This window comes from Typopeltis vanoorti, chromosome 16 (assembly GCF_054136105.1).
Source record: "Typopeltis vanoorti isolate ZY-2024b chromosome 16, IOZ_Tvanoo_1.0, whole genome shotgun sequence".
NCBI lineage: Eukaryota > Metazoa > Arthropoda > Arachnida > Uropygi > Thelyphonidae > Typopeltis > Typopeltis vanoorti.
Window position 1 is genome coordinate 25383610 of NC_143564.1, and position 23122 is coordinate 25406731.

General features: G+C 37.3%; 1 protein-coding gene across 1 annotated transcript in view; it reads right to left on the reverse strand.

Moving 5' to 3' along the window:
- Window positions 1–23122, reverse strand: part of Dhc98D (Dynein heavy chain at 89D) — a 1285966-nt gene that overhangs the window by 674489 nt on the left and 588355 nt on the right. The window contains exon 34 of the mRNA XM_090406627.1: window positions 2334–2628. Within this exon, the coding sequence (XP_090262753.1) occupies window positions 2334–2628 (295 nt within the window). The remainder of the gene's footprint in view (window positions 1–2333; window positions 2629–23122) is intronic.

A 23122-nucleotide genomic window follows, 5' to 3' on the forward strand; every position in this document is an offset into this window, starting at 1 on the left:
GTGACCCAGACAATCACTCATATTGTGAATGACTGCCCAAGGCACCAATTTCATGGTGGTGGCCTCCAGGAGATCTACGAGGTGACAGAGAAGCCCTGGATTGGCTTTCTGGTCTGGACATTGACCTGTAGCTGCTTTTTCCATATAAATAAATAAATAAACAACTCAACTCTCCATGCAAAAACTTGCTTCTCACTCACTTGTTCACTTCCTCCTTATACAGTTTCCAGGGATGCCTCTTGTTCTCCTGAAATTTTCCACAATTTTTTGAAAAACCTCTTCATTGTTAATCCCATAACAACCTCTTACCAACTTGTATATCTCTATCATATTACTCCTTTTCCTCCTATCCACTAGACCATGCAAACTGTAAAATCTCAACCTTATTCATCATTACAGAGATTGGTCATTTGTCTCTGGACTCTCTCCAACATCTCTTTGTCCTTTTGAAAACTAAGTGAACAAATCTATGTACAGTAGTCCATATGCAGCCTAATCAGAGCCTTATACAATGGAACAAGAATCTCCTTACATCTACAAGTCAGTGTCCTCTGCATCATTACCAGAATTCGTGGTGTTGTCCTCACAATTTTGGCAATATGTTCTCTAAATTTTAGATCCTTATTCACCATCAGCAAAAGATCTATTATTTCCTCCACCTCCAACAATATATTCCCACCAAGAGTAAATTCTATATCCCATTTTTGTTTTCAAAATTTTAAAATCTTACATTTTGCCATTTTGCAACACTGAACTAACATCATCACTTCCATGCCCATTTGCTCAGTCTATCCAAATCATCTTGCAAAATTTTGTCATTATCTCTATTAACTATTGCTCTACCTAACTTTGCATCATCAGCAAATAGTTGAACAGTTCCTCTCAGATCCTCCCCTATATTGTTAATGTACAAATTGAACAGTAGCAGTCCTATAACAGAATGCTGTAGCACTCCACTAGTCACAGGATTTTTTTTGGACTCTATTCCTGAATAAACTACTCTGTGATATCTCTCCATCAACCACCCTCCTATCCATCTCAGTAATCCTATATCCATACACATCTGCTACAGCTTACTGATTAGAATTCCATAGTATACTATCAAAGGCTTTTCAAAGTCCAGCAGTATCACTGTAAACCCATTATCTTTATCCAACTCAGCTGTCACTGTATTATAAAATGTGAGCAACAGTTCTCATTTCCATCTCCCCATTCCTGTATTTTGCTTTTGACCAACTTCTCCAATAATTTGACAACAACTCCAGATAAGCTAATCAGTCAGTAAATTTGCTATACCAGTCTTGGGGCCTCCTTTATGGAATGGAACTATTTTCCCCCCTCTTGTAACCAAATGTAACCAAACACAATTTGTTAAAAACACTGTTTGAAAAATATGCTAAGCAAATGCCAAGAAAAGCAGTGACACAAAGTTCTTCCTGATTTTTTCCATACAGATTCAAAAACAGTAAAGTCTATACTTATTTCCCATAAGAGAAAACTTTCAGATTCTGAAGACTACTTATAATATAGAATGATATAATCACGTAATCACAAGAAAGATATTTATTTAACCAAATATTTCGGTCTGGAAATAGCAGACCATCGTCGGTGGTATTACAAGAACAGTTTAAAAAATATACAAGCTAGAATACTAACAATAGATCGTTGAAATTAGAACATGCCGCGTGATGTTATATCACTAAGTATGAAACGAAATATTTTGAAGTAGAAACATGATTGAATTTGCTATTAAAAAAAAAAAAAAAAAAAAAAAAAAAAAAAAAAAAAAAAATTAATGAGTAATCTTGATTAGGCTTTCCCAGATTTTTGATATAGATATGCAGTCATTACGATTCAGGTTGGGATGATGGAGCAAGGCCTCCACGCTTTCCTTGAACAAACGTTCGAACCTATAACGGGATCTATGTAAGAGGCGCGTTTTGGACCAAAGGATGCTGTGGTCAGTTTCAATCCCGTGTTGAGCCAGACCAGACTTTTCAGGTTTATTGTGAAGAATGGATGATTGATGTTCTTGGATTCTAAAACAACAAATACTTATAATATAATAATGGAAATACAGGAGAGATAATTAGTATGTAATATAAAACTGAAACTAAATGAAAGTAGCAAAAGTAAAGAAAACCACAAGCTTATATTATGATGAATTGCAAAATGAAGTAAAATAAACTGCAAAATAGAAAGTACTCAAATACAAGATGAAGAATTTAAACTCTCTAATATTGATGAGGACAATTTATGGAGATATATATATATTGTTTAATCCCTAAGCAATTTAACAATGAAAGGAATTACAAGAAAACTTAGTGTTTTACCTCAAATAAAAGAGCACAGTGATTCTGTAAACGCATACGCTCTCCATTTGCAAGAGTCAAAATTCTGTTGTCATCCATAACAGAATTCATATTTTCTATCCAAAGAGCATCAACATCACCATCAAAAAGAAGATAACGCCTTTCTTCTTTATCTGTAGGCTGGTTCATTTCTCTAAAGATACAGGATAATAAACCATCAGTCCAGTCCCGAGTGAAAGGATCTAAAATGCCATACAATTCTATTACGGTTACAGCCTTTGGATTCAATGGATATAGTTTGGTAGGTATTCCTAATCTATGAGAAATTAAAAATAACAATAACAAATAAATAACTCCTAATGCAATTCAAAATACAGGAAATGAAAAAAAAATAAAATAAAATAATATATATATATATATATTTACAAAATATATATTTGAAAATATTTGAAAATGATAGAGATGGGTGTAAAAATGAAATTTAGCTTCCATGCAGATAAAACAGAACTTTGAAAGGAATATGACTTTTCCTATTTAAAATTAAGGGGATATTAAATCCCACATTGTTTTAAAACCGAATAAGAAACTCAAAGATTGGAATCAGAGAGTTTCATGCCGAATATAGTAAACTATAAAGTTGACATAATTTTTTTTTGATGAATACATTTAAAACTGTTGGAAAAGCCATTAATTCTCATAAGACTGCCATTTTTCATACTTTTTTTGCAGTTATTAAACAGTATAAAAATTAATTTCCCTTCAAATTTATTAATTATTAATTGGCAGCATTCTATCGCCGTCATTATATCGCCGAAATGAAGCTTATTAGCTCTTTATATTTAAATGACTTTTCCTGTTGTTTAATAATTACAAATTCAAGTATAAGACATCACAATATATAAATGGTGATATAACAGATATATAACAGATGCTATGATGGCTCATCTGTCAGAGTTATTAAAATCATTTGTGTCAGCAAAAGAATGCTGTCAATTAATAATTAATAAACTTGAAGAAGGGAAATTAATTTTTATACTGTTTAATAACTGCAAAAAAAGTATGAAAAATGACAGTCTTATGAGAATTAATGGCTTTTCCAACAGTTTTAAATGTATTCATCAAAAAAAAATTATGTCAATGAATGTATCAATAACAAAAATTGATTTGAATGATTTTTTATTATATTTAGAATGCATACTTATATCTACTTCAAGAAAAATTTGGATCAACATTTAATATAAAAAGTAAATCTAACATTAAGATTATCAAACACCCCTTTCACCAAATAAACTTTGAAAGTTTAATGGTTTATTGCAATACTATAAGTAAAAGAAGCAAACACTTTATAACATTTTTTCTTCAGTTACTGAAGTATTCTGAAGGTGAGATTAAAATAATCAAAAAAACACACAACAAAGAAATCGCTATGGGTGCAAAGCATTGGAAATTGCATCCTAATCTGTGTGTTAAGCATAAGGGTTGAGAGGAACTCAAGTTAGAGGCTAAATGGAGTGAAATAGCATTAAGAAATTATTGAAGATGCTATTTAATTCTTCCAGTATTCTGTCTCAAAGAGAAATCTTCACAAAAGACAAAAAGTAAGTGAAACACATGGACAAAATGGGTGGGGCACCCTTGGATATAAACTTGGATATAGATGATTCCACTAAATCTCAAATCAAAAAATTTAACAGTCTACTTAAAAAAAAAGTTTCTTCCTGGATTCCTGAAACTGCAAAAAAAAAAAACCTCTTAATTTCTTTCTTACCCTTCAACACCATAACAGATGCTATGATTGCCCCTGCTATAAATTATCCAAACAGCTAGTAAATACCCCCCCCCCCCCCCCGTTTTTAGTGTCCATACCACATTATACTTAAATATTTCTACCATTTTAAAATTTCTAGTGAAAATCTAATTGTTAATAATATGCACAGTCAGCTTTGACATTGCCTGACTGTTCACTGAACTTCTCTTAGATGACACCTTATCACTTTTAAAAAAGTTTTTTTTTTCTCCTAATATCATATACCTCTTTTCTTTGCAGTCCATTTTGGATATTTCTCTTGGAGGAACAAAATTTACAAACAAAGGATACCTTTAAGGGTTCTCTCATCAAACATTGCCAAGTTTTCTATGGAAGATTTTTGTTTGGACTTCTCCATCACATCAATTGTCTTCGCACTATAATCCAATTTAGGTAAAGGTAACTAAAAAAGTTCCTGGTCAATGGGCCTTGCAAACAATGCTTTGGTGGAAAAAAGCACCATGCTCCATTGTAGTTAGATTGCAGCAGTTATTAAAAATTAGCCTAAACTGAATAAATATGGTTGCATAAAACTTCTCAAAATATGCAAAACACTAAATACTTCAAGATCCCAGTTAACATCCAAGGCCAACAAAAGATGTCCACAGATTCACCTCATCTAGTTAGAATTCTAGTCTTTTATCCATATGTTTTACTTAGTTTTTTTTACCTTTGTGTGTGTTGCTGGTCTCATATTTTAATCCCTGAAGATATCTCTTTTATTGAGACAAAATATTGGAAGAATTAAATAGTATTCTTAATCCTTTCTCAGTGCTGTTTCACTCCATTAAGACTTCAACAACAATAGTATCCTAATGTCTTGAATGCACCCAGAAAGAGAGAGAGAGAGAGAGAAATATTCAAAGATGGTCACATCTGTTTTTACCTGTTTGGCAGATCTCTAAAATCTCTGCCAGTTTTTTGAATCACAATTCAGTGTTCTGCAGAAGAAAGATTATTCCTAGAATAGTTGCCCACTTCTAAGGACAGTTTTTTAAAGTAGTTGGTTTTCTATATCTTACTACATGATAGTTGTTGAGCATTCCTAATGTATAATACAACTCTGGCTGAATAATAAACTCCCAAATATTTGGTGCAAAAAAATGAAATGCAAGCAGCTGAAGTCATGAAATCAGGACATTAACTTAAATATGTGCTCTTATTTATTTCGCATTGAGTGCTTTTTGTGATTATATTATGAATGCTCTGAGAATGCTCTAGAGGTGGAATTTTTGTATAGTATTTTTCTTTTACATGTTGTGCTATGATAAGTTAGTAAACCTTCAAAATAATGCATCTGACAGCATACTGCACTAGACCAATGGGAGTGGATTAAAAATGGTGATAAGCAGGACTCAAACAAATTATGTAAAATCCTACTCACCACAAAAATATTTGACTCATCCAACACTGCCAGACTCATATAATGATATTCAAGTAAGTCAACAGAAGTAACCATAATGTGATTAGAAGCTGTATCATTGTTTGCAGAAATGTTGATTTCACTTATTATTTATTGACTTCTCCAATAAGGAGACATCAATAAATAATAAGAATGGGAAGAATCAGTAAAAAGAATATTGGTTTTTTTTTTTTTTTTTTAGAAAATACATTGTTATATTAATTTTTGTTACTAGTATTGCCCTTTATGTTATGCATATTCTTCTGTGTTTTCTTAAAGTTAAAAAGATAATTTTGCTTAAAATGTTGTTTTTTAAAGAAAATATATTCTGATTTGTCCAGTCTGCAGCTACTCACTAGCTGGAAAAATCTCCTTGCCAGTTGTCATGGGCAACCATATTTGTTGAGCCCTGGTGATAAGAATACAAAGGTGGCTGACCAAAAAGCAGTATGTTGAGGAGCAGAATAATCCAGATGATTAGCAGTGTACCACAGAAATCTGCACTTTGGCTGCTAATATGTATATCAATGATACATGAAATGATTTGAAGGGAAATATCCTTTTTTTTTTTTTTCAAGGGATTGTATGAAAAGAACTTACATCCCTTCTCATAGAAGGGATGTAAGTTCTGTTCACTACAAACTTGGTATTATTAACTAGATCTACCTACTCACTGATGAGACCTCAATAAAGGTTGAAACCTTTATTGAGGTTTCAACCTTTATTGAGGTTGAAACCTCATTTAGTAAGACCTCAATAAAGGTCTGGGTAGTGACCTTCTCTCAAAATGTAGAACAATAATACAGCTCCTAGGAGCTAAGTTCACATTATGGGTAAATATCAAGAATAGTGATCGGATCTTGCTCCACCTTTGATATGAGTTGCCTCAGCTTGCACTACCTAAAGGGTCAGTTGCTGCAGTATCCAGGTATTTGCTTACGCTTGGAATCGCCGAACTTTATATAATTTCTATATTCGGCATGAAACTCTTTGAGTTTCTTATTCAGCTAAGAAACATATGGGATGTAATATCTCTTTAACTTAAATAAGTTATGTTGCCGAATTGAAGCCTTTGGCTCTTCATATAATTAGTAATGAGAAATGTGATATTCTGATGGACAATGACGCTTGCTTAAATATGAGTAGGGAACATGGCTTTGTAACTGACATGGCGGCTGAAGGTGTGAATGCTCAGAATGTGTGGAAATGATAGTGAGGAAAAAAGATCTACTGGTGATAAAGTGGGTATTAATGATGTTGAAAAAAAGAGAGTGCAATTAATGGTAAGGCGGCAAGCATGATTGACAGTAAGCAGCAAATTAGCCAGGCATATAGGAAAAGGGTGATCATTATGGGTGATTTCAATTAAGATAATATAGATTAGGATGCTGTGATTGCAACTAGAAGTAAAGAAATTAGTTTCTTGAGTTTTGATGGAGGTAGCATGTGATAGAGGGCACATGAGGATTGGGGTCTTGGATTTGATCATCTCATCAGAGGGTGTTATTATAAATGAGGTGTCAAATCATCCTCCAGTTGGTGAGATTGACCATGAAATGATTACATGGGTGGTTGTCAACTATATTAACACTTCTGAGAGGAAATTATATGTGGAACTACAAGGCTGGTAATTATAAGAAGTTTAGGAGACAGACTGCAGATGTACCATGGAATGAGAAGTTGGGTGAAAAGGAGATCAATGCTGCTTGGGTGAGATTCAAGAACTATCTAATAGAAGCAATGTCTAAATGTATTCCAAAGGTGAAAAGGTTAAATAAGGTAGATGAGAAATGGATGAAAGAAGAGATTAAGCATGCAATATAAAGAGAAAAAAAGGCATTGTGGAGGCAACTGGTAATAATAAATTTCATGAGGAATACAAAAAACAGACAAGGAGGGTGACTTGATTGGTAAGGGTAGTAGAAGTTCATGAGTCAGTTGAAGAAACCAAAAAAAAAAAAAAAAGTCTGGGAAGTTCTTATATGTGGTCAGCAAAAAAAAAAAAAAAAAAATGATAGTTGAGATATTTAATGAGCAGTTCATAAAGATCTTTTAACCTTGTGAATACGACATCATGAAGAGTTTGAGAGCAGTGGATGATGAGGAGAGACTGACTGTGAGTGAGGAAGAGGTATATGGGGAATTATGCAAACTTGATATTAATAAGGCTGTGGGACTTTTTTTTTTTTTTTTTTTTTTTTTTATGTTGGGCCCATATACAAGAGATTGGCTGGTCAACCTATAGTATGTTAGTACCGTATATGGGTGATGGGTTGTGAAAGGAGAAACTTGTTTACGTTTGATTTGAACACCTCTATATTGTATTCCTTGGGAAATATGTCAGGGGGAAGACTGTTCCACAGTACTGCAGTAGCAGGGATGAATGAGGAGGAGAAGAAACTTGTTCTGTGGGTTTTGAGGTGTACTGTAAAAGGATGTTGGGCAGCAACTGTACATTCCCCACTCCAGATGTGAGAGCTGTATTCGACAGCTGGGCGGATTTGTGACTTGTATAGTGTTAACAGCTGTTTAGAGGTGAAGTAGCATCTTGAGCAAAAGAGAAAATCTAGTTTTTTGGAAGCTGAGGATGCAATGGTTGCGATGTGTTTATACCAGGAGAGGCTTGATGTCAAGATAATTCCGAGAAGAGAAATTTCGTCTTGTCTGTGAATTTGAGTGTTATTGAAAACAATGCTGGGAGAAAATGGTTCTTTTTTTGTGAGAAATAAGACAGAACTGGGTTTTACTAGCGTTAAAGTTGACAAAGTTGTCTGAGCCCCATCGAAGGACGGCTTGGAGGTTGGAATTAAGGACAGTGGTGGTTGATGTTCTGTGGGTTGAAGTGAGTTGTGTAGGGTAGGGTTTGTCAAATGAAAGGGAGGAATGTAGTGTGCTATCATCTGCAAAACTGTGTATTGGGTTAGAGGTCAACTGAAGTAGGTCATTGATATATAGAAGGAAGAGGGTCGGTGAGAGAACTGAGCCTCGAGGGTCCCCAGCATTAGTTGGATGGTGAGAGGATAGGGAGCCGTCTACCATCACGCATAATGTGCATCCAGACAGGAAGCTGGCGATCCATCTGCAGAAGTCCTGAGGCAGTCCAAATGATGGGAGTTTGCTTAGTAAGCCTTCGTGCCAGACTCGGTCAAAGGCTTTGGAGATATCAAGTGCAACTAATTGGGATTCACCGAATTTCTCCATAGCGTTTGTCCAGTGATGAGTGATGTATGAGAGTAGATTTCCTGTTGAACGGCTTTGGTGGAATCCGTACTGGTGGTCACTTAATAGCCGGGTACCTTCAAGGTAGATTAGGAGTTGAGAGTTGATGATTTTCTCCATTACTTTAGATAGGACTGAAGTGAGTGAGATAGGGCAGTAGTTAGATGGCAGCGATTTGTCACTCTTTTTAGGAATGGGTTGAATATAGGCCAGTTTCCAGGTTTTGAAATATATACCAGTGGAGTAAGAGAGTGTTTACAGATGACAGTGTGTATAGGAGTCAGTTCAGATGCACAGACCTTTAGGATAATTGGAGGAATTCCATCTGAGCCAGGAGACTTTTTTATGTCTAATTTAGACAGCAGGTTTGTGATGTCTTTTTGGCAAAAGGATATAGGGGGCATTGTATGTTGGGCAGTTGGAATGGACTGGAGGGCATTTGCCATTGTCAGTTATGTGTGCATTGGAGGCAAAGTGTGATGCCAGGAGGTTAGTTTTTTCTATGGGTGATATTGCAAATGAGCCATCTGGGTATGATAGAGGTGAGAATAGTGTCAAAAATTACAGCCAATTGCCTTGGCAAGGGACCAAAAGGCACAGCTGCCATTTGGACAGGCTGCAAGCTTCCTGCTTTTTGCCCATTCAAAATCTGTTTTGGAAGTATTGATAGTTTCCTTGCATTTGTTTCAGGCTTCAGTGTAGGCATTGAATGAGGATGGGATTCTTGATTTGAGCCAGTTGTAGTATGCCTGATTTTTCATTTGTACAGCCTTGGCACATTTTTTGGAGAACCAGGGTTTAGTTAGGGGATGGCAGGTCTGAGTAGTGTGGAGAATATATGCTTTCAAGTCAGCGAGGATCACTTGGGTGATGCGTTCAGTGCATTTGTCTGGACTGAAAGACCAGAAATAATAGTCTAACCATGGAATGAAGCATAGTAGTCTCGGAGATTGTCCCATTTGGCACTATTATAATGCCAAACTACTCTTGTGTGGGAGTAACTGTGTAGGCGCTGTTGCATGGGGGAGGAGATGAGCACTAAGTTGTGGTCAGAATTACCCAGGTGGGCTTACTACATTCACTGTATATTTAGAGAGGTCATTAGTAAGGAAGAGATCTAGGGTATTTGGGGAGTGGTTTGGGTTATCTGGTATTCTGATTGGTTTTTGAAATTTGCATGAGTCATTAGTGACTGCAAATGTTTCAGCATCTCTGCCTGCAGGATCTGTATGACTGGGAGAGGAAAGCCACTTGATGACATATCACTGCATATTTTGAAGGAATGTGCAGGGAGTTTACATCTACCCTTGACATATTTCCTTTAATATGAGTCTTACAATGGGTCAAGTTCCAAAGGAGTAGAAGTAATGCAAAATTGTGCTGCTTCATAAGGGAGGTGACAGAACTCAAGCATCAAATTATAGGCCAATCTGTGAGTCAGGTGTTGTAGCTAAAGTGTTGGAAAGGCTGGTGAGAATCAGAATCCAGAATTTGGTTGACAACAATGGTATTTGTTGTCAACCAAATCTTTGATGGACAACACAGATCTGCTAAAGGGAGGTCAGGTTTTAGTAACCTAAATACTTATTACAATAAGGTGAAACAGCAGCAGCACTGGATATGGGAGATGGATATACAGTAGTTTACTTAGACTTTGCAAAGGCTTTTGATAGATAACCACATAATAAGCTGATGATCAAACTAAAGCAGATGGAGTTGGATAGATTGGTGCATGGGATTCAAGAGTAGCTGTCTGATAGGTGTCAGCAAGTTATGTATAGGGAATCAATATCCCAGAAGAGAAAAGTCACTAGTGGCATGCCTCAGTGTCTGTTTTAGGTCCATTGCTGTCTAACCTGAATGTTAATGATATTGGGTATTTTGCACATGAGACAAATTCAGGACAAATTATGAGGTGTGGAGCAGATGTTCGGCTTTACAAAGACTTGAATAGACTGAGTGAATGGGCACAGGAGTGAGAATGACCAGTTCAATGTTGCAAAATGTAAGGTTTTAAAATTTGGGAGACAAACATTGGATGTAGAATTTATTCTTGGTGGGGATATATTTTTGGAAGTGGAGGAAATAAGAGATCTTGAGTTAATGGTGGATAAGGATCTAAAATTGAGAAGACATATTGCCAAAATTGTGAGGACAACACAATGAATTCTGGCAATGATGTGGAGGACACGGACTTGACGAAGTAAAGAGATTCTGGTTCCATTGTATAAGGGTCTGATTAGGTCACATATGGACTACTGTGCACAGATTTGGTCACCTTCACCTAGTTTTCAAAAGGATGAAGAAATGTTGAAGAGGGTCCAGAGGTGACCTTTGGTTGAGATAGTACAATTTTCGGAATCAATTGGATAGAAGGAACAGGGGTGATATGATAGAGATGAACAATTGGTAAGGGCTATATACCTTTGGTAAGGGGTGTAGGATTAACGTTGAAGAGATTTTTCATAAAATGGTGGGAGATTTGGGAAGAACCCTGAAAGAGGTCAACCCTGAAAGCTGTATAAGGAGGATGTGCACAAGGGAGTGAGAAGTAGGTTTTTACATGGAGAGTTGTGAATGATTGGAATGAATGAGAGCATGATATCTGCAGAGAATTTGAATGTATTTAAGGCATACTATGATGAGCTGTGTGTATGACAAAAGGGATCTCCTAGATGACAGACTCATGTTCCATAATAATAATATTAGTAATAGTAATTCTGCAAAAGTTGTCACTACAGGATGTGAGGTAATCATAGTGCAAATTTTTTAAGCCAGAACAGAGTATCAATTTGAGCATTTCTGGGAAAATGAGAACATCAGCAAAATTCAAGCTTCTCAGTTGAGGATCTGGCCAAAATATCTTCGTCATGATCAATTTTGATGTGTTACAAGATACTATGTAGAGTATACAGGATGCTATACATCAGGGTTTCTCAAACTTTTCCTAAGACTGAACACTTCACAAATCCTGAAATTTTAATGGAACACCTTGGCTAGAGTCGAGTATCATCAGTCTCATATTCAATGTAAAGCTAAGCGCACACTATCGCTGCAGCAGGTTGTATCACATTGCAAAAATGTGACAGCACACACTACAGGTCTGCCAGACCACAGGGCATCGCATTGATCTTGCTTGTGACCACACATTTCCTAGAATAGATACCTCCATACTTCACCCATGCTCAGAGATGTCGACAACCGTGGGTTGACTCAGCCAACTGGCTCTCAGCCAGTGGCTGAGTCAAGGCCAGCGTGAACTGGCCTTAATAGTACAATCCACATGCAAAGTGAGGAGCACCTGATTTTCAAACATGTTTGAACTTGTCGCAGCATTTAAAACCATTCCAGGCTCATATTAATTTTGATAATTTTTCATGGAACACTTATTTACTTTCCATGGAACACTGGTGTTCCCCACAACATAGTTTGGGAAACGCTACTATACATGATGCTATCCTAGTATTCTATCAGCAATTTTCTCCAAATTAATTATGTTATTTATCCAACTGACCATATTGTCAGATCTTACATTTTCCTCTCCAATTCTGCTTATGGGCTCATATTGCATCACATTAGATCAGCTTTGTTCAAGATATTCTTGAATGCCAACAATATCAAGTTTCTTTCTAATACTCAGTCTCTTCCACTTAGTCTCCAAAAGCTAGATAGGGTGAAAAGGCCTCACCTACTCCCTATAATGGAATTAAAGGTGTTAATTGATTATTATGATTATTATTGCATCCTCCATGAAGTCGGCAGACTCATTATGGGAGGTGCATTCAACTGACAACATATTTATCAGAAAGAATCTTAAAATCCTTGCACTAACCAACATTCTGGTAATATGTTCCATTCACTGACAATTTTCCATGTAAAAAACCTACTACTTACACCCTTCCTAACCACACTTTTACATAACTTCCAGGGATGGCCTCTGGTTTTTCTCCTCTTGCCCTCTACTCTTTTTATAATCCCATCTGGATTAATCCAATAATATTCTCTCACTAACTTAAATGTCGCTATCATATTACCTCTTTTCCTCCTATCCACGAAACTCTGCAAGCCACATTTCTTCAGCCTTTCTCCAGAGCCAGCATTCCAAGTCCTGCTATTGTCTTAGTCACTTATCTTTGGTCTCTCTCTCTCTCTAATGCTTCCACTTCAGACTGAAAATCAGGTGAACAAATCTGAACACAATAGTCCAAGTGTGGTCTGACCAATGATTTATACAGTGGCACAACCACTTCCTTATCATTACATGTTAGAGTACTTCTTATGATAGCAGCAGTCTTTGTAACACTCACAATAGGCACTCTAAACTTCAATCTACTGTCAACCATCACTCCCAAATCTTGAATCTCATCCACTTTCTGCAGTATGGTACCGCCAATATAGTACGCAGTCTTATATTTCTGCACTCCAAAATGCAGCACCTTGCATTTATTAATATTAAAACTACAATCCCACTTCTTTGTTCAAGTCAAAAGTCTATTCAAATCTTCCTGAAGGGAATTAATATTGACAGTGCTACTTATAATTCTCCCAAACTTTGCATCATCAGCAAATATCTGAAGATCCCCAGTCAGTCCATATGATATAATCATTTATAAACAAGTTAAACAGTAGAGGCCCAAGAACTGAACCCTGGGGCACATCATTGTTTACCCTCTTTTTTTGAGACACTGTTTCATCATACACAACTTGCTGGTATTGTGGAGAGAGCCAATCTCCAATTCATATACCAGCAAGTTGTGTATGATTGCTGGTTTTCATACAAAATGTTTTACAGTAGTTGTTCAGTTTAAAAGTCCAGAAAACTTGTAACAGATTTATTCAAAAGCATAACAATTATTAAATTACTTAAGGAATTCACAATGCAAACTGGAATATAAATTAAAATAAACTTTAATATATACTTCCTATATTTCGGCAACGTCACATTGCCATCTTCATGGGAACTTAAGAATAAGACACCTGCACACAGGCACTAATACAGCAAATGAGGTCGAAGAGAGAACACTACTGTTTTTCCTAAAGTCCTGATGATGCCCCCCTAGCATGCTATATTAGGTATTCTTGGTGGTTGGGCTGATGATCTCATGATGAACGTCTCCTAAATTTGGGGCAGTCTCATGCATCCAAATTTGTTGAGGTTTGGCACATTTTTTAGTGCTGAGGCTGATTCTATGAAAAGTCTTTCAAATTTAAACTTGCTGTGGTGTATTACTGTGGCTTTCTTCCAACGTATTCTGTGGCGGGTATTCAGAGCTTGGTCTGCAAGCCCTGAGTGGCTGTACTGGTGAAACCGGATGTAGTCCTTGTGTTCTGAAATTCTGATATTCGCTGTCCTGCCTGTTTGACAAAAATAGGACAGTTTACAGCTGAAAGGGACCTGGTAAACACCAGGTAGGTCTAGGGGGGAGTGGTTGGTCTTTTGTGGAGTGGATAAGGGATGCCAATTTTCTATATGGTTTGTAACAAGAGGTCAGGTCATATTTTTTTAGGATTTTGGTTATTTTTTCAGAGGTGCCCCAGATGTAGGAAATAGTGAATACATTGGAAGAAAGCCACAGTAATACACTGCAGCAAGTTTAAATTTGAAAGACTATTCATAGAATCAGTCTCAGCTCTAAAAAATGTGCCAAACCTCAACAAATTTGGATGTATGAGACTGCCCCAAATTTGGGAGACGTACATCATGAGAACATCAGCCCAACGGCCAAGAATACCTAATATAGCCTGCTAGGTGGGCACCATCAGGACTTTAGGAAAAACAGTAGTCTTCTCTCTTTGACCTCATTTGCTGTATTAGTGCCTGCGTGCAAGTGTCTTAGTCTTAAGTTCCCATAAAGATGGCAATGTGATGTTGCCGAAATATAGTGAGTATATATTAAAGTTTATTTTAATTTATATTCCAGTTTACGTTGTGAATTCCTTAAGTAATTTAGTAATCATGTACAGCCAACATATAAGCCTTTCTACAAGAATCAAAAGCATAACAGTGACTGTATGAAGTAAAGAGTTGATTCGAATATCTCCAATTTTGATAACAGGGTTTAATGCCACTTTGCTTCATAACGTGATTCATGTAGATAATGAATCAGTATAAAATGCACTCAACTATCTCACCTGTGTTCTTGTATTATACACACCTGCTTCACATATCTTTTTGTACTGCACACACACACATGCTCCACATTTCTCTTGGTATATGTCCTTCAGTATTCTAACTACTAACAACTTAAGTGTGAGCTACATATTGTTCAGTATAATGTCCCAATTATACCATATAATGGTAGTATTTTGAGCTGTTTTTTCTTGAAAACTGCCATACGCATTTTCCAGATCTACAAAACTTTAATACAGATTATGTTTATATTCCTAAGATTTCTCAATTATTTGTCTTAAAGTAAACATCTCATCCTGACAACCCATATTTGGAGAAACAGCATGGCTTTGTTCAGGGGAGATCTTGTTTTAGTAATTTTCCCATGTTCTACAATAAACAGTTGAGTGTTGGGAATAGCTATACCCATAAAAATGCTGCTGGTTTTTAAAGGAATATGACAGAAATCAATAAGAAACCCTATTAGATAAGTTGGAGGAAATGTGGTGTAAATAACTTTAGGAATTCACAATGTATACTGGAATATAAATTAAAATAAACTTTAATATATACTTGTTGTTTATTATTTTAACGGTATAATAGAACACAGAAACTAAGTAAATAATTAATTTATTAACTTGATGCTGATATTTCGCTGGTGTTATAACCAGCATCTTCAGAGCACAAAAACACTGTTTGTCACAATACGCGAGACTAAAACAACATGGTGTATAAGTTAAGGGGATAAAAATCCCTCATTGTTTTTTCAGCCAGTAAGACAGTCATATTATCCCCTTAACTTATATCAACCTCGCCAGAAAAAATAGCCTTTTGGCTTTTCATCTTAGTTACAACATGGTGTACTTAAACAAAATTGTAGCAGCAACACAAAGACTAGCATCCATATTGTCGTGTCTTGCGTACGATATCGTCTCCGCGAAGAATCCTTAAACGAGTGGACAGACTTATGTGTTCATCGAACATGTTGTTTATTATTTTAACGGTATAATAGAACACAGAAACTAAGTAAATAATTAATTTATTAACTTGATGCTGATATTTCAAAATACTAAACACTGCTAAGAAACCCCTCCCACCATCCACCACAGAGAACTACAACAAAACAGTCACCATTCCTTACATTAAAGGCACATCCAAAAAGATCTCAAGAATTCTCAATAAACATAAACTACGCACTACATTCAGACCATGTAGCAAATTAGCCACCCTCATCCGCTCACCCAAGGACAGCATTCCTCCTTTATCACATCCAGGAATCTACCAAGTACCCTGCTCATGCAATCAAGCCTACTACGGTCAAACAGGAAGAACTGTGAACATCCGCATCAGCGAACATAAAAGATACGTCCAGAATTATCATTATGGGAAGTCGGGCCTAGCAGACCATGCTCTGGATACCCCTGCACACAGGATCAACTGGAAAAACACAAAAGTACTACACAGAAACCCGTATAAATCAGAGAGATTGTTCTTAGAGGCGACAGAAGCCCTAAAACACACTCCAAATCTCAACAAATATGGCTGTATTAACTTGCCGAAGATCTGGGAGACAGTCATATTAAGAAAAAACTAGCACTTTTCTAGGACTCTAGTAATGTATGATAGCTTTTTTTTTTTTTTTTTTTTTTTTTCAGATAGAGGGCGCCAAAATCAGGACTCTAGTCTTTGTGTTGCTGCTACAATTTTGTTTAAGTACACCATGTTGTTTTAGTCTCGCGTATTGTGACAAACAGTGTTTTTGTGCTCTGAAGATGCTGGTTATAACACCAGCAAAATATCAGCATCAAGTTAATAAATTAATTATTTACTTAGTTTCTGTGTTCTATTATACCGTTAAAATAATAAACAACATGTTTGACAAACACATAAGTCTGTCCACTCGTTTAATATATACTTCCTATATTTAGGCAACTTCACGTTGCCATCTTCATGGGAACATAAGATTAAGACACGTGCAGATAGAGGGGACAGCCATGGGCTCACCACTCTCCCCACCCTTAGCCAACTTCTTTATGGACACTTCTGAAGAGAAAGCCTTAAACTCTGCCCCCCCAAAAACCTACCATATGGCTTCGCTATGTTGATGATGTGTTCGCTATTTGGCCACATGGCTCTGATACGCTCCTCTCCTTCTTAATGCACTTAAACAACCAACACCCCAGAATCAAGTTCATCCTGGAAGAAGAGGAAAACAACAGCCTCCCTTTCCTAGACACACTGGTCACCCGCCAGCCTGATGGAACCTTCGTTTTCTCAGTTTATAGAAAACCCACCCATACAGGCAGGTACATTCACCAACAATCCCCCCCCCCGCCCCCTCACAACAATATGGAGTTATTAAGACACTATACAACAGGGCTAAACTAATCTGTTCAAATGACAATGCCTTAACCACCGAACTAAATCACATCCATAACACTTTCTCAGTCAATGGCTACAACCCCCAAAAAATACTAAAACCAGTAAACCACAGCCCCCCCCCTTCTCACCCCTTCACAAAAAAGATTACTCTAAATCAATCACCATTTCCTACATCGGGGCACCTTGTAAAAAATTACCAAAATTCTGAATAAACATGACCTGACCTCTTGTTACAGACCATACAGAAAATTAGCATCCCTTATCTGCTCCACAAAAGACCAACCACTTCCCCTAGACCTACCTGGTGTATACCAGGTCCCTTGCATCTGTAAGCTGTCCTACTTTGGCCAAACAGGCAGGACAGCGAATATCAGAATTTCGGAACACAAGGACTACATCCGGTTTCACCAGTACAGCCACTCTAGGCTTGCAGACCATGCCCTGGATACATGCCGCGGAATACGGTGGAAGAAAGCCACACTAATACACTGCAGCAAGTATAAATTTGAGAGACTATTCATAGAATCAGCCTCAGCCCTAAGAAACATGCCAAACCTCAACAAATTTGGATGCCACAAATTTGGGAGACGTACATCTTGAGAACTGCAACCCAATGACCAAGAATACCTAATATAGCCCACTAGGGGACACTATCAGGATTTTAGGGAAAACAGTAGTTTCCTCATTTCGACCTCATTTGGTTTTAGTGCCTGCATTCACGTGTCTTAATCTTATGTTCCCATGAAGATGACAACGCGACGTTGCCAAAATATAGGAAGTATATATTAAAGTTTATTTTAATTTATATTCCAGTGTACGTTGTAAATTTCTTAAGTTATTTAGTAATCATGAAAAGCTGTTCAATAAATTGAAATAGATGGGATAACAGACTTCTGAGTTGGATCAGTGACTGGCTGTCAGATAGGTATCAGAAAATTGTATATGGGTGGCGCAGTATCCCAAAAGAGGAAGGTCACTAGTGTACCGAAGGGATCAGTTTTGGGACCATTGTTGTTCAGTTTGTATATTAATGATATTAGGATGGGTTTAACTAGTGATATGCAGCTGTTTGCAGATAATGCAAAATTTAGGAGAGCAATGAGAGTCAAGTGGATAATATGGCCTTACAAGGAGGGCTTGAACAGATTGCATGAATAGGCAGATAAATGGAACTTTCAGTTCAATGTTGCAAAGTGTACAGTTCTGAGATTTGGTAAGCAATGATGGGATGCAAAGTATACACTTGGTGGGTTAACTTTACAGGAAGTAGAGGAGATTATAGATCTAAGCATGATGTGGACAAGAACCTGAAATTCAGTGACCACATTGCAGAAACTGTGAAGACATCGCATTGGATAATGACAATGATACAGAGAACATTGACATGCAGAAATAAAAAGGTTATAAATCTCTGATCAGACCACACTTAGACTATTGTTCTCAGATTTGGTCCCCAGGATTTGAAGGGGATAAATTAACTGTGGAAAGGGTACAAAGACGGATGACAAAGATGGTTTCAGGACTGTACAATTTTGGTTATGAGGATTGCCTGAGGGAATGTAGATTGCAGAGTTTGGTGGATAGAAGAAGGAGAGGTGATATGATTGAGACTTTTAAACTGTTGAGAGGTGGTTACAGGGTTGACACTGGGGAGTTCTTTCGCTTGGTTGAACAGTGGGAAGGAGTAATGACAAGAGGCCATCCCTGGAAGTTACAAAAAGAAACTGTGAGCAAGAGGGTGAGGAGTGGTTTCTTTGCATGGAGGGAGGTTGAACCGTGGAATGCATTGCCTTCCACGGTTCAACCTTCCACTGAAAACGGGAGGCCTTTTTGTGATGATGTTTCATAATTGGGATAGTTAGTACAAAGCATCAGGCCTAAGGGGCTTTTGCACTTTATGTACACTAATGCCATGAGCATTCGGAACAAGCCTTAGTTGGCATTAATTGGCTCATCCTAGCCAAAGGTTATTGGTATTAGGGAGACATGGCCAACTGAAGATGATATATTAAGTGGGATAGAATTTGAAGGGAATAGTGTGTTCAAGGAGGAATAGAGAGAAAAGAATGGGGGAAGGAGTGTTACTGATGATAACCAATGAACTGCAACCAAAGAAAGTAGAAGTTCGACTGCAGGCCAGTGAAAATAGCACATTTGAGTCTATCTGGTGAGATTGAGGCCAGCAGAACAAAATATACAGTTGGATGCTGCTATAGATCAGGGGATGGAAAAGATGATGGAGATAGTATGCATCAGCAAATTGACTCAATGAGTGGAGGACAGGTAATAATTATGGGGAATTTAAACTATAGGAACAGAGACTGCAAGGAGGGGAGGACACATGGGAGGAAGGAAATGGAATTTATGCAGGTACTAAGGGATAATTACCTGAGATGGCATGTAATGGAATATAGTAGGGATTCGAGAATGCTCGATCTAGTAATTACACCTGAGAATTTGTCTATAGTGAATATGATCATGTTGCCGCCAATTGGTGAGAGTCTTCATATGGTCTTTACCTGGGAGATGGTCAAATGTATGGAATTTTCAGTTAAAGCAGGCTTAGGAGATTGCTTGGATCAATGTGATAGCATGTAAAACTGCAAGGGCTGGATGTTAATAGCATATGGGAAGTGGTAAAGGAGTATTTGAGGGAGGTAATGGCAGACTGCATACCTTGAGTCAGAAGAGTAAATCAAGTGGGAATTAAATGGATGAATATCATCACCAAGCTGGAGCTGCAAAAAAAAAGAAACAATTGTGGAGGGAATTTAAAGAGAAAGGTGACTTGCATGCATATGAACAGTACAAGACACAGGCAAAAAGGGTAACTAGTGTGGGAAAAAAAGGCAAAAGCAGATTATGAAAAGAAGTTAGCAATGCATGCTAATGAGAATCCCAAACCGTTCTTACGACATGCTGCAAGTAAAAGAAAGAATGTATATGGCAAAATGATTTTAAGGAATGTCGATAGTAGGGAGGTAACTGAATCAGTCAAAATAGTAGAATTACTAAGTGAACACTTTGGATGAGTATATCATACAGGTGGTGATGCTCTAGGAATGAGAGAGAGCTAAAGGCTTATCTGGGAATTGAGGTAAATGAGATGGAGGTGCATAGTATATTACAGAATCTTAATGTAAATGCAGATGTGATATTGAATGGTATACCATATTGAGTTTTACGTGAAGCTGTTAGGAATTGTCAGTGCCCTTGACCATATTGTTTATTCTAACTCTCAGCTCCAGGTTAGTCCCAAGAGTGTGGAATGAGGGGGGAATAGTTCCATTGCATAAAGGAGGCTCCAAGACTGATGTAGCAAATTACTGACCGAGCAGCATATCAGGAGTTGTTGTTGTTGTCAAAGTATTGGTGCAATGCAAAGAGCAAAATACAGGAATGGATAAATGGATACTGTATGGGAGGGGGGAGGGATGGTTTTGAGACCGGCAAGTCACACCTCAGTATCTTGCTCACGTTTTATAATACAGTGACAGCTGAGTTGGATAAAGGCAAAATGTTTGCAGTGATACTGCTGGACTTTGCAAAGGCCTTTGACAGGATACCACATAGAATTCTAATCAGTAAACTGCAGCACATGGGGGTGGAATAGGATTAGTGAAGTGAATAAGATGTTGGTTGATCGAAAGATATCAGAGAATAGTTTATTCAGGAGTAGAGTTCAAAAGAAGGCCTATCACTAGTGGCATGCCACATGGTTCTGTTTTTGAACCATTATAGGAAAGAGTCTGTTCAGTTATTTGCCAATAATGCAAAATTTGATAGAGCAATAGTTAATGCAGATGATGTAAAAATTTGTAGGATGGATTGTCAGACTGGGCAAAGGAGAATGGATGTCAGTTTAATGTGACAAGTGTAAGGTTATGCATTTTGGGGTGAAAAGATTACCAGCTGTACACATTCGTGGAACTGTACTCCAGGAAATTGATGAAGGCAGAGACTTGGGAGTGTTAGTGGATAGGGAGATAAAGTTTGGGGGGGGGCACATAGCAAATGTGTCTAAAGCATCATATTACTTGGTTGCTGAAATACTTTGACAAGCAGACACCAGCAGGTTTTGTTCCTCTTCGTTGAGCATTGATAACACCCCATCTTGACTACTGCATGCAGATCTCGGCACCAGGGTTTCTTGATAGGGTGGAGAGGATCCAGAGGCAGACTGAGATAGTAGCAAGATGGAATGAACCTCACGAGAACAGGTTGAAGATTTGTGGGTTACAAAAATTGGTTGATAGACGGAAAAGCAATGGTAAGATTGAGACACACAAATTACTGAGGGATTTTTACACGATTTATTCAGAGGAATTTTTCAGAGCAGGTGTGTTGGTGGGATAACTAGGGACCATCCATGGAAACTGAGTAACAGTGTAGTTAGCAAGGGTGTTAAAACTAGATTTTTTGCTTAGAGAGTGGCGAATGAGTGGAATAGGTTGCCAGAGTCTGTTGTGGGATGCCATGACAGTGAATGAGTCGAAAGCAAAGTATTATAGACACTGCGCAAATGTTGGATAGTCTTGACATGATGCTTAAGGCCTCCCTTGATGAGTCTAAGGATTCCTTGGAGTTGCCCATAATAATAATAATAATAATAATAATAATTTTGCAAAGGCTTTTGATAGATTGCCACACCACAAGTCGTGACTAAATGGAAGAAGATGGGATTAGATAACAGACTGGTGAGTTGGATAGGCAACTGGCCATCAAATAGGTATCAGCAAGTTGTGTATGAGGAAGGCACTATCTCAAAAGAGGAAAGTCATTAGTGGTGTGCCACAGGGGTCTGTTTTGGGACCATTGTTATTTAATTTTTATATTAATGATATTGGGATAGGCTTAGCTGCTGATATGCAACTGTTTTGCATATTATAGAAAAATGAGGACAGTGATGAGGAATAAAGCAGATGTTGTGGCCTTACAAGAGAATTGGAATAGATTGTATTAGTGAGAAATACTATGGATCTGTCATTTCCATGTTGCATAGTGTAAGGTTTGGAAATTTGGTGGCAAAATTTTGGAGAACGTTGTGGTAGACAAGGATCTGAAGATATCACATCAGATTATGACAATTATGCAGAGTACCTTACCTTGTACAAATATAGAGGTTCTGTTTCCATTGTATAAGGCCTTGATCAAGCCTTGTATGGATTATTGTGCACAGATTTGGTCCCCTGGTTTTCATGGTGATGAGGATATATTGGCAAGGGTCCAGAGAAGACTAATGTCATAACTGATCTTTGGGTTGTGGAATATGAGGAATGATTGAGGGAATGCAGTTTGCAAAACTTTGTGAATAAGAGGAAGAGAGGGGATATGTTTGATACATTTAAGGTGGTAAAGAGTTGTTAACAGCTTAATGTGGAAAAAATTTTCATAGGGTGGGAGAATTTGGTAAAATACAGTTGACATCCTTAGAAGTGATATAAGACGGATGTGAGCAGGGGCATAAGAGGCAGGTTCTTTGCATGAAGAGTAGCTGGTGAGTGGAAGGTGGTGAACATAGATACACTGAATGAGTTTAAGGCCCAGTTTGTTGGGCTTTATGTGTAACATGTTTGCCTCCCATGATGAGTCTTTTGACTCCATGGATGTCTGGTATTAATAATAATAATAATAATAATAATCTTCACACTTCTGCTTTAACCCACCAATTGCTTAGCTTTATCCTGTTTGCATTTCATCTCATCTCATCTCATCTCATCTCTCAGCTTCCCCAAGTCTGCTTCCAATTATTGCATCCCATTACTTACTTTCACTATCTCATCTTAAAATAATTTTGCATATAATTTCATATAAATGATATGCAAAATTTTTGCATATAATTATTTAATAGTAAATCATTGTACAACTTTATTACACAACATATGATATAC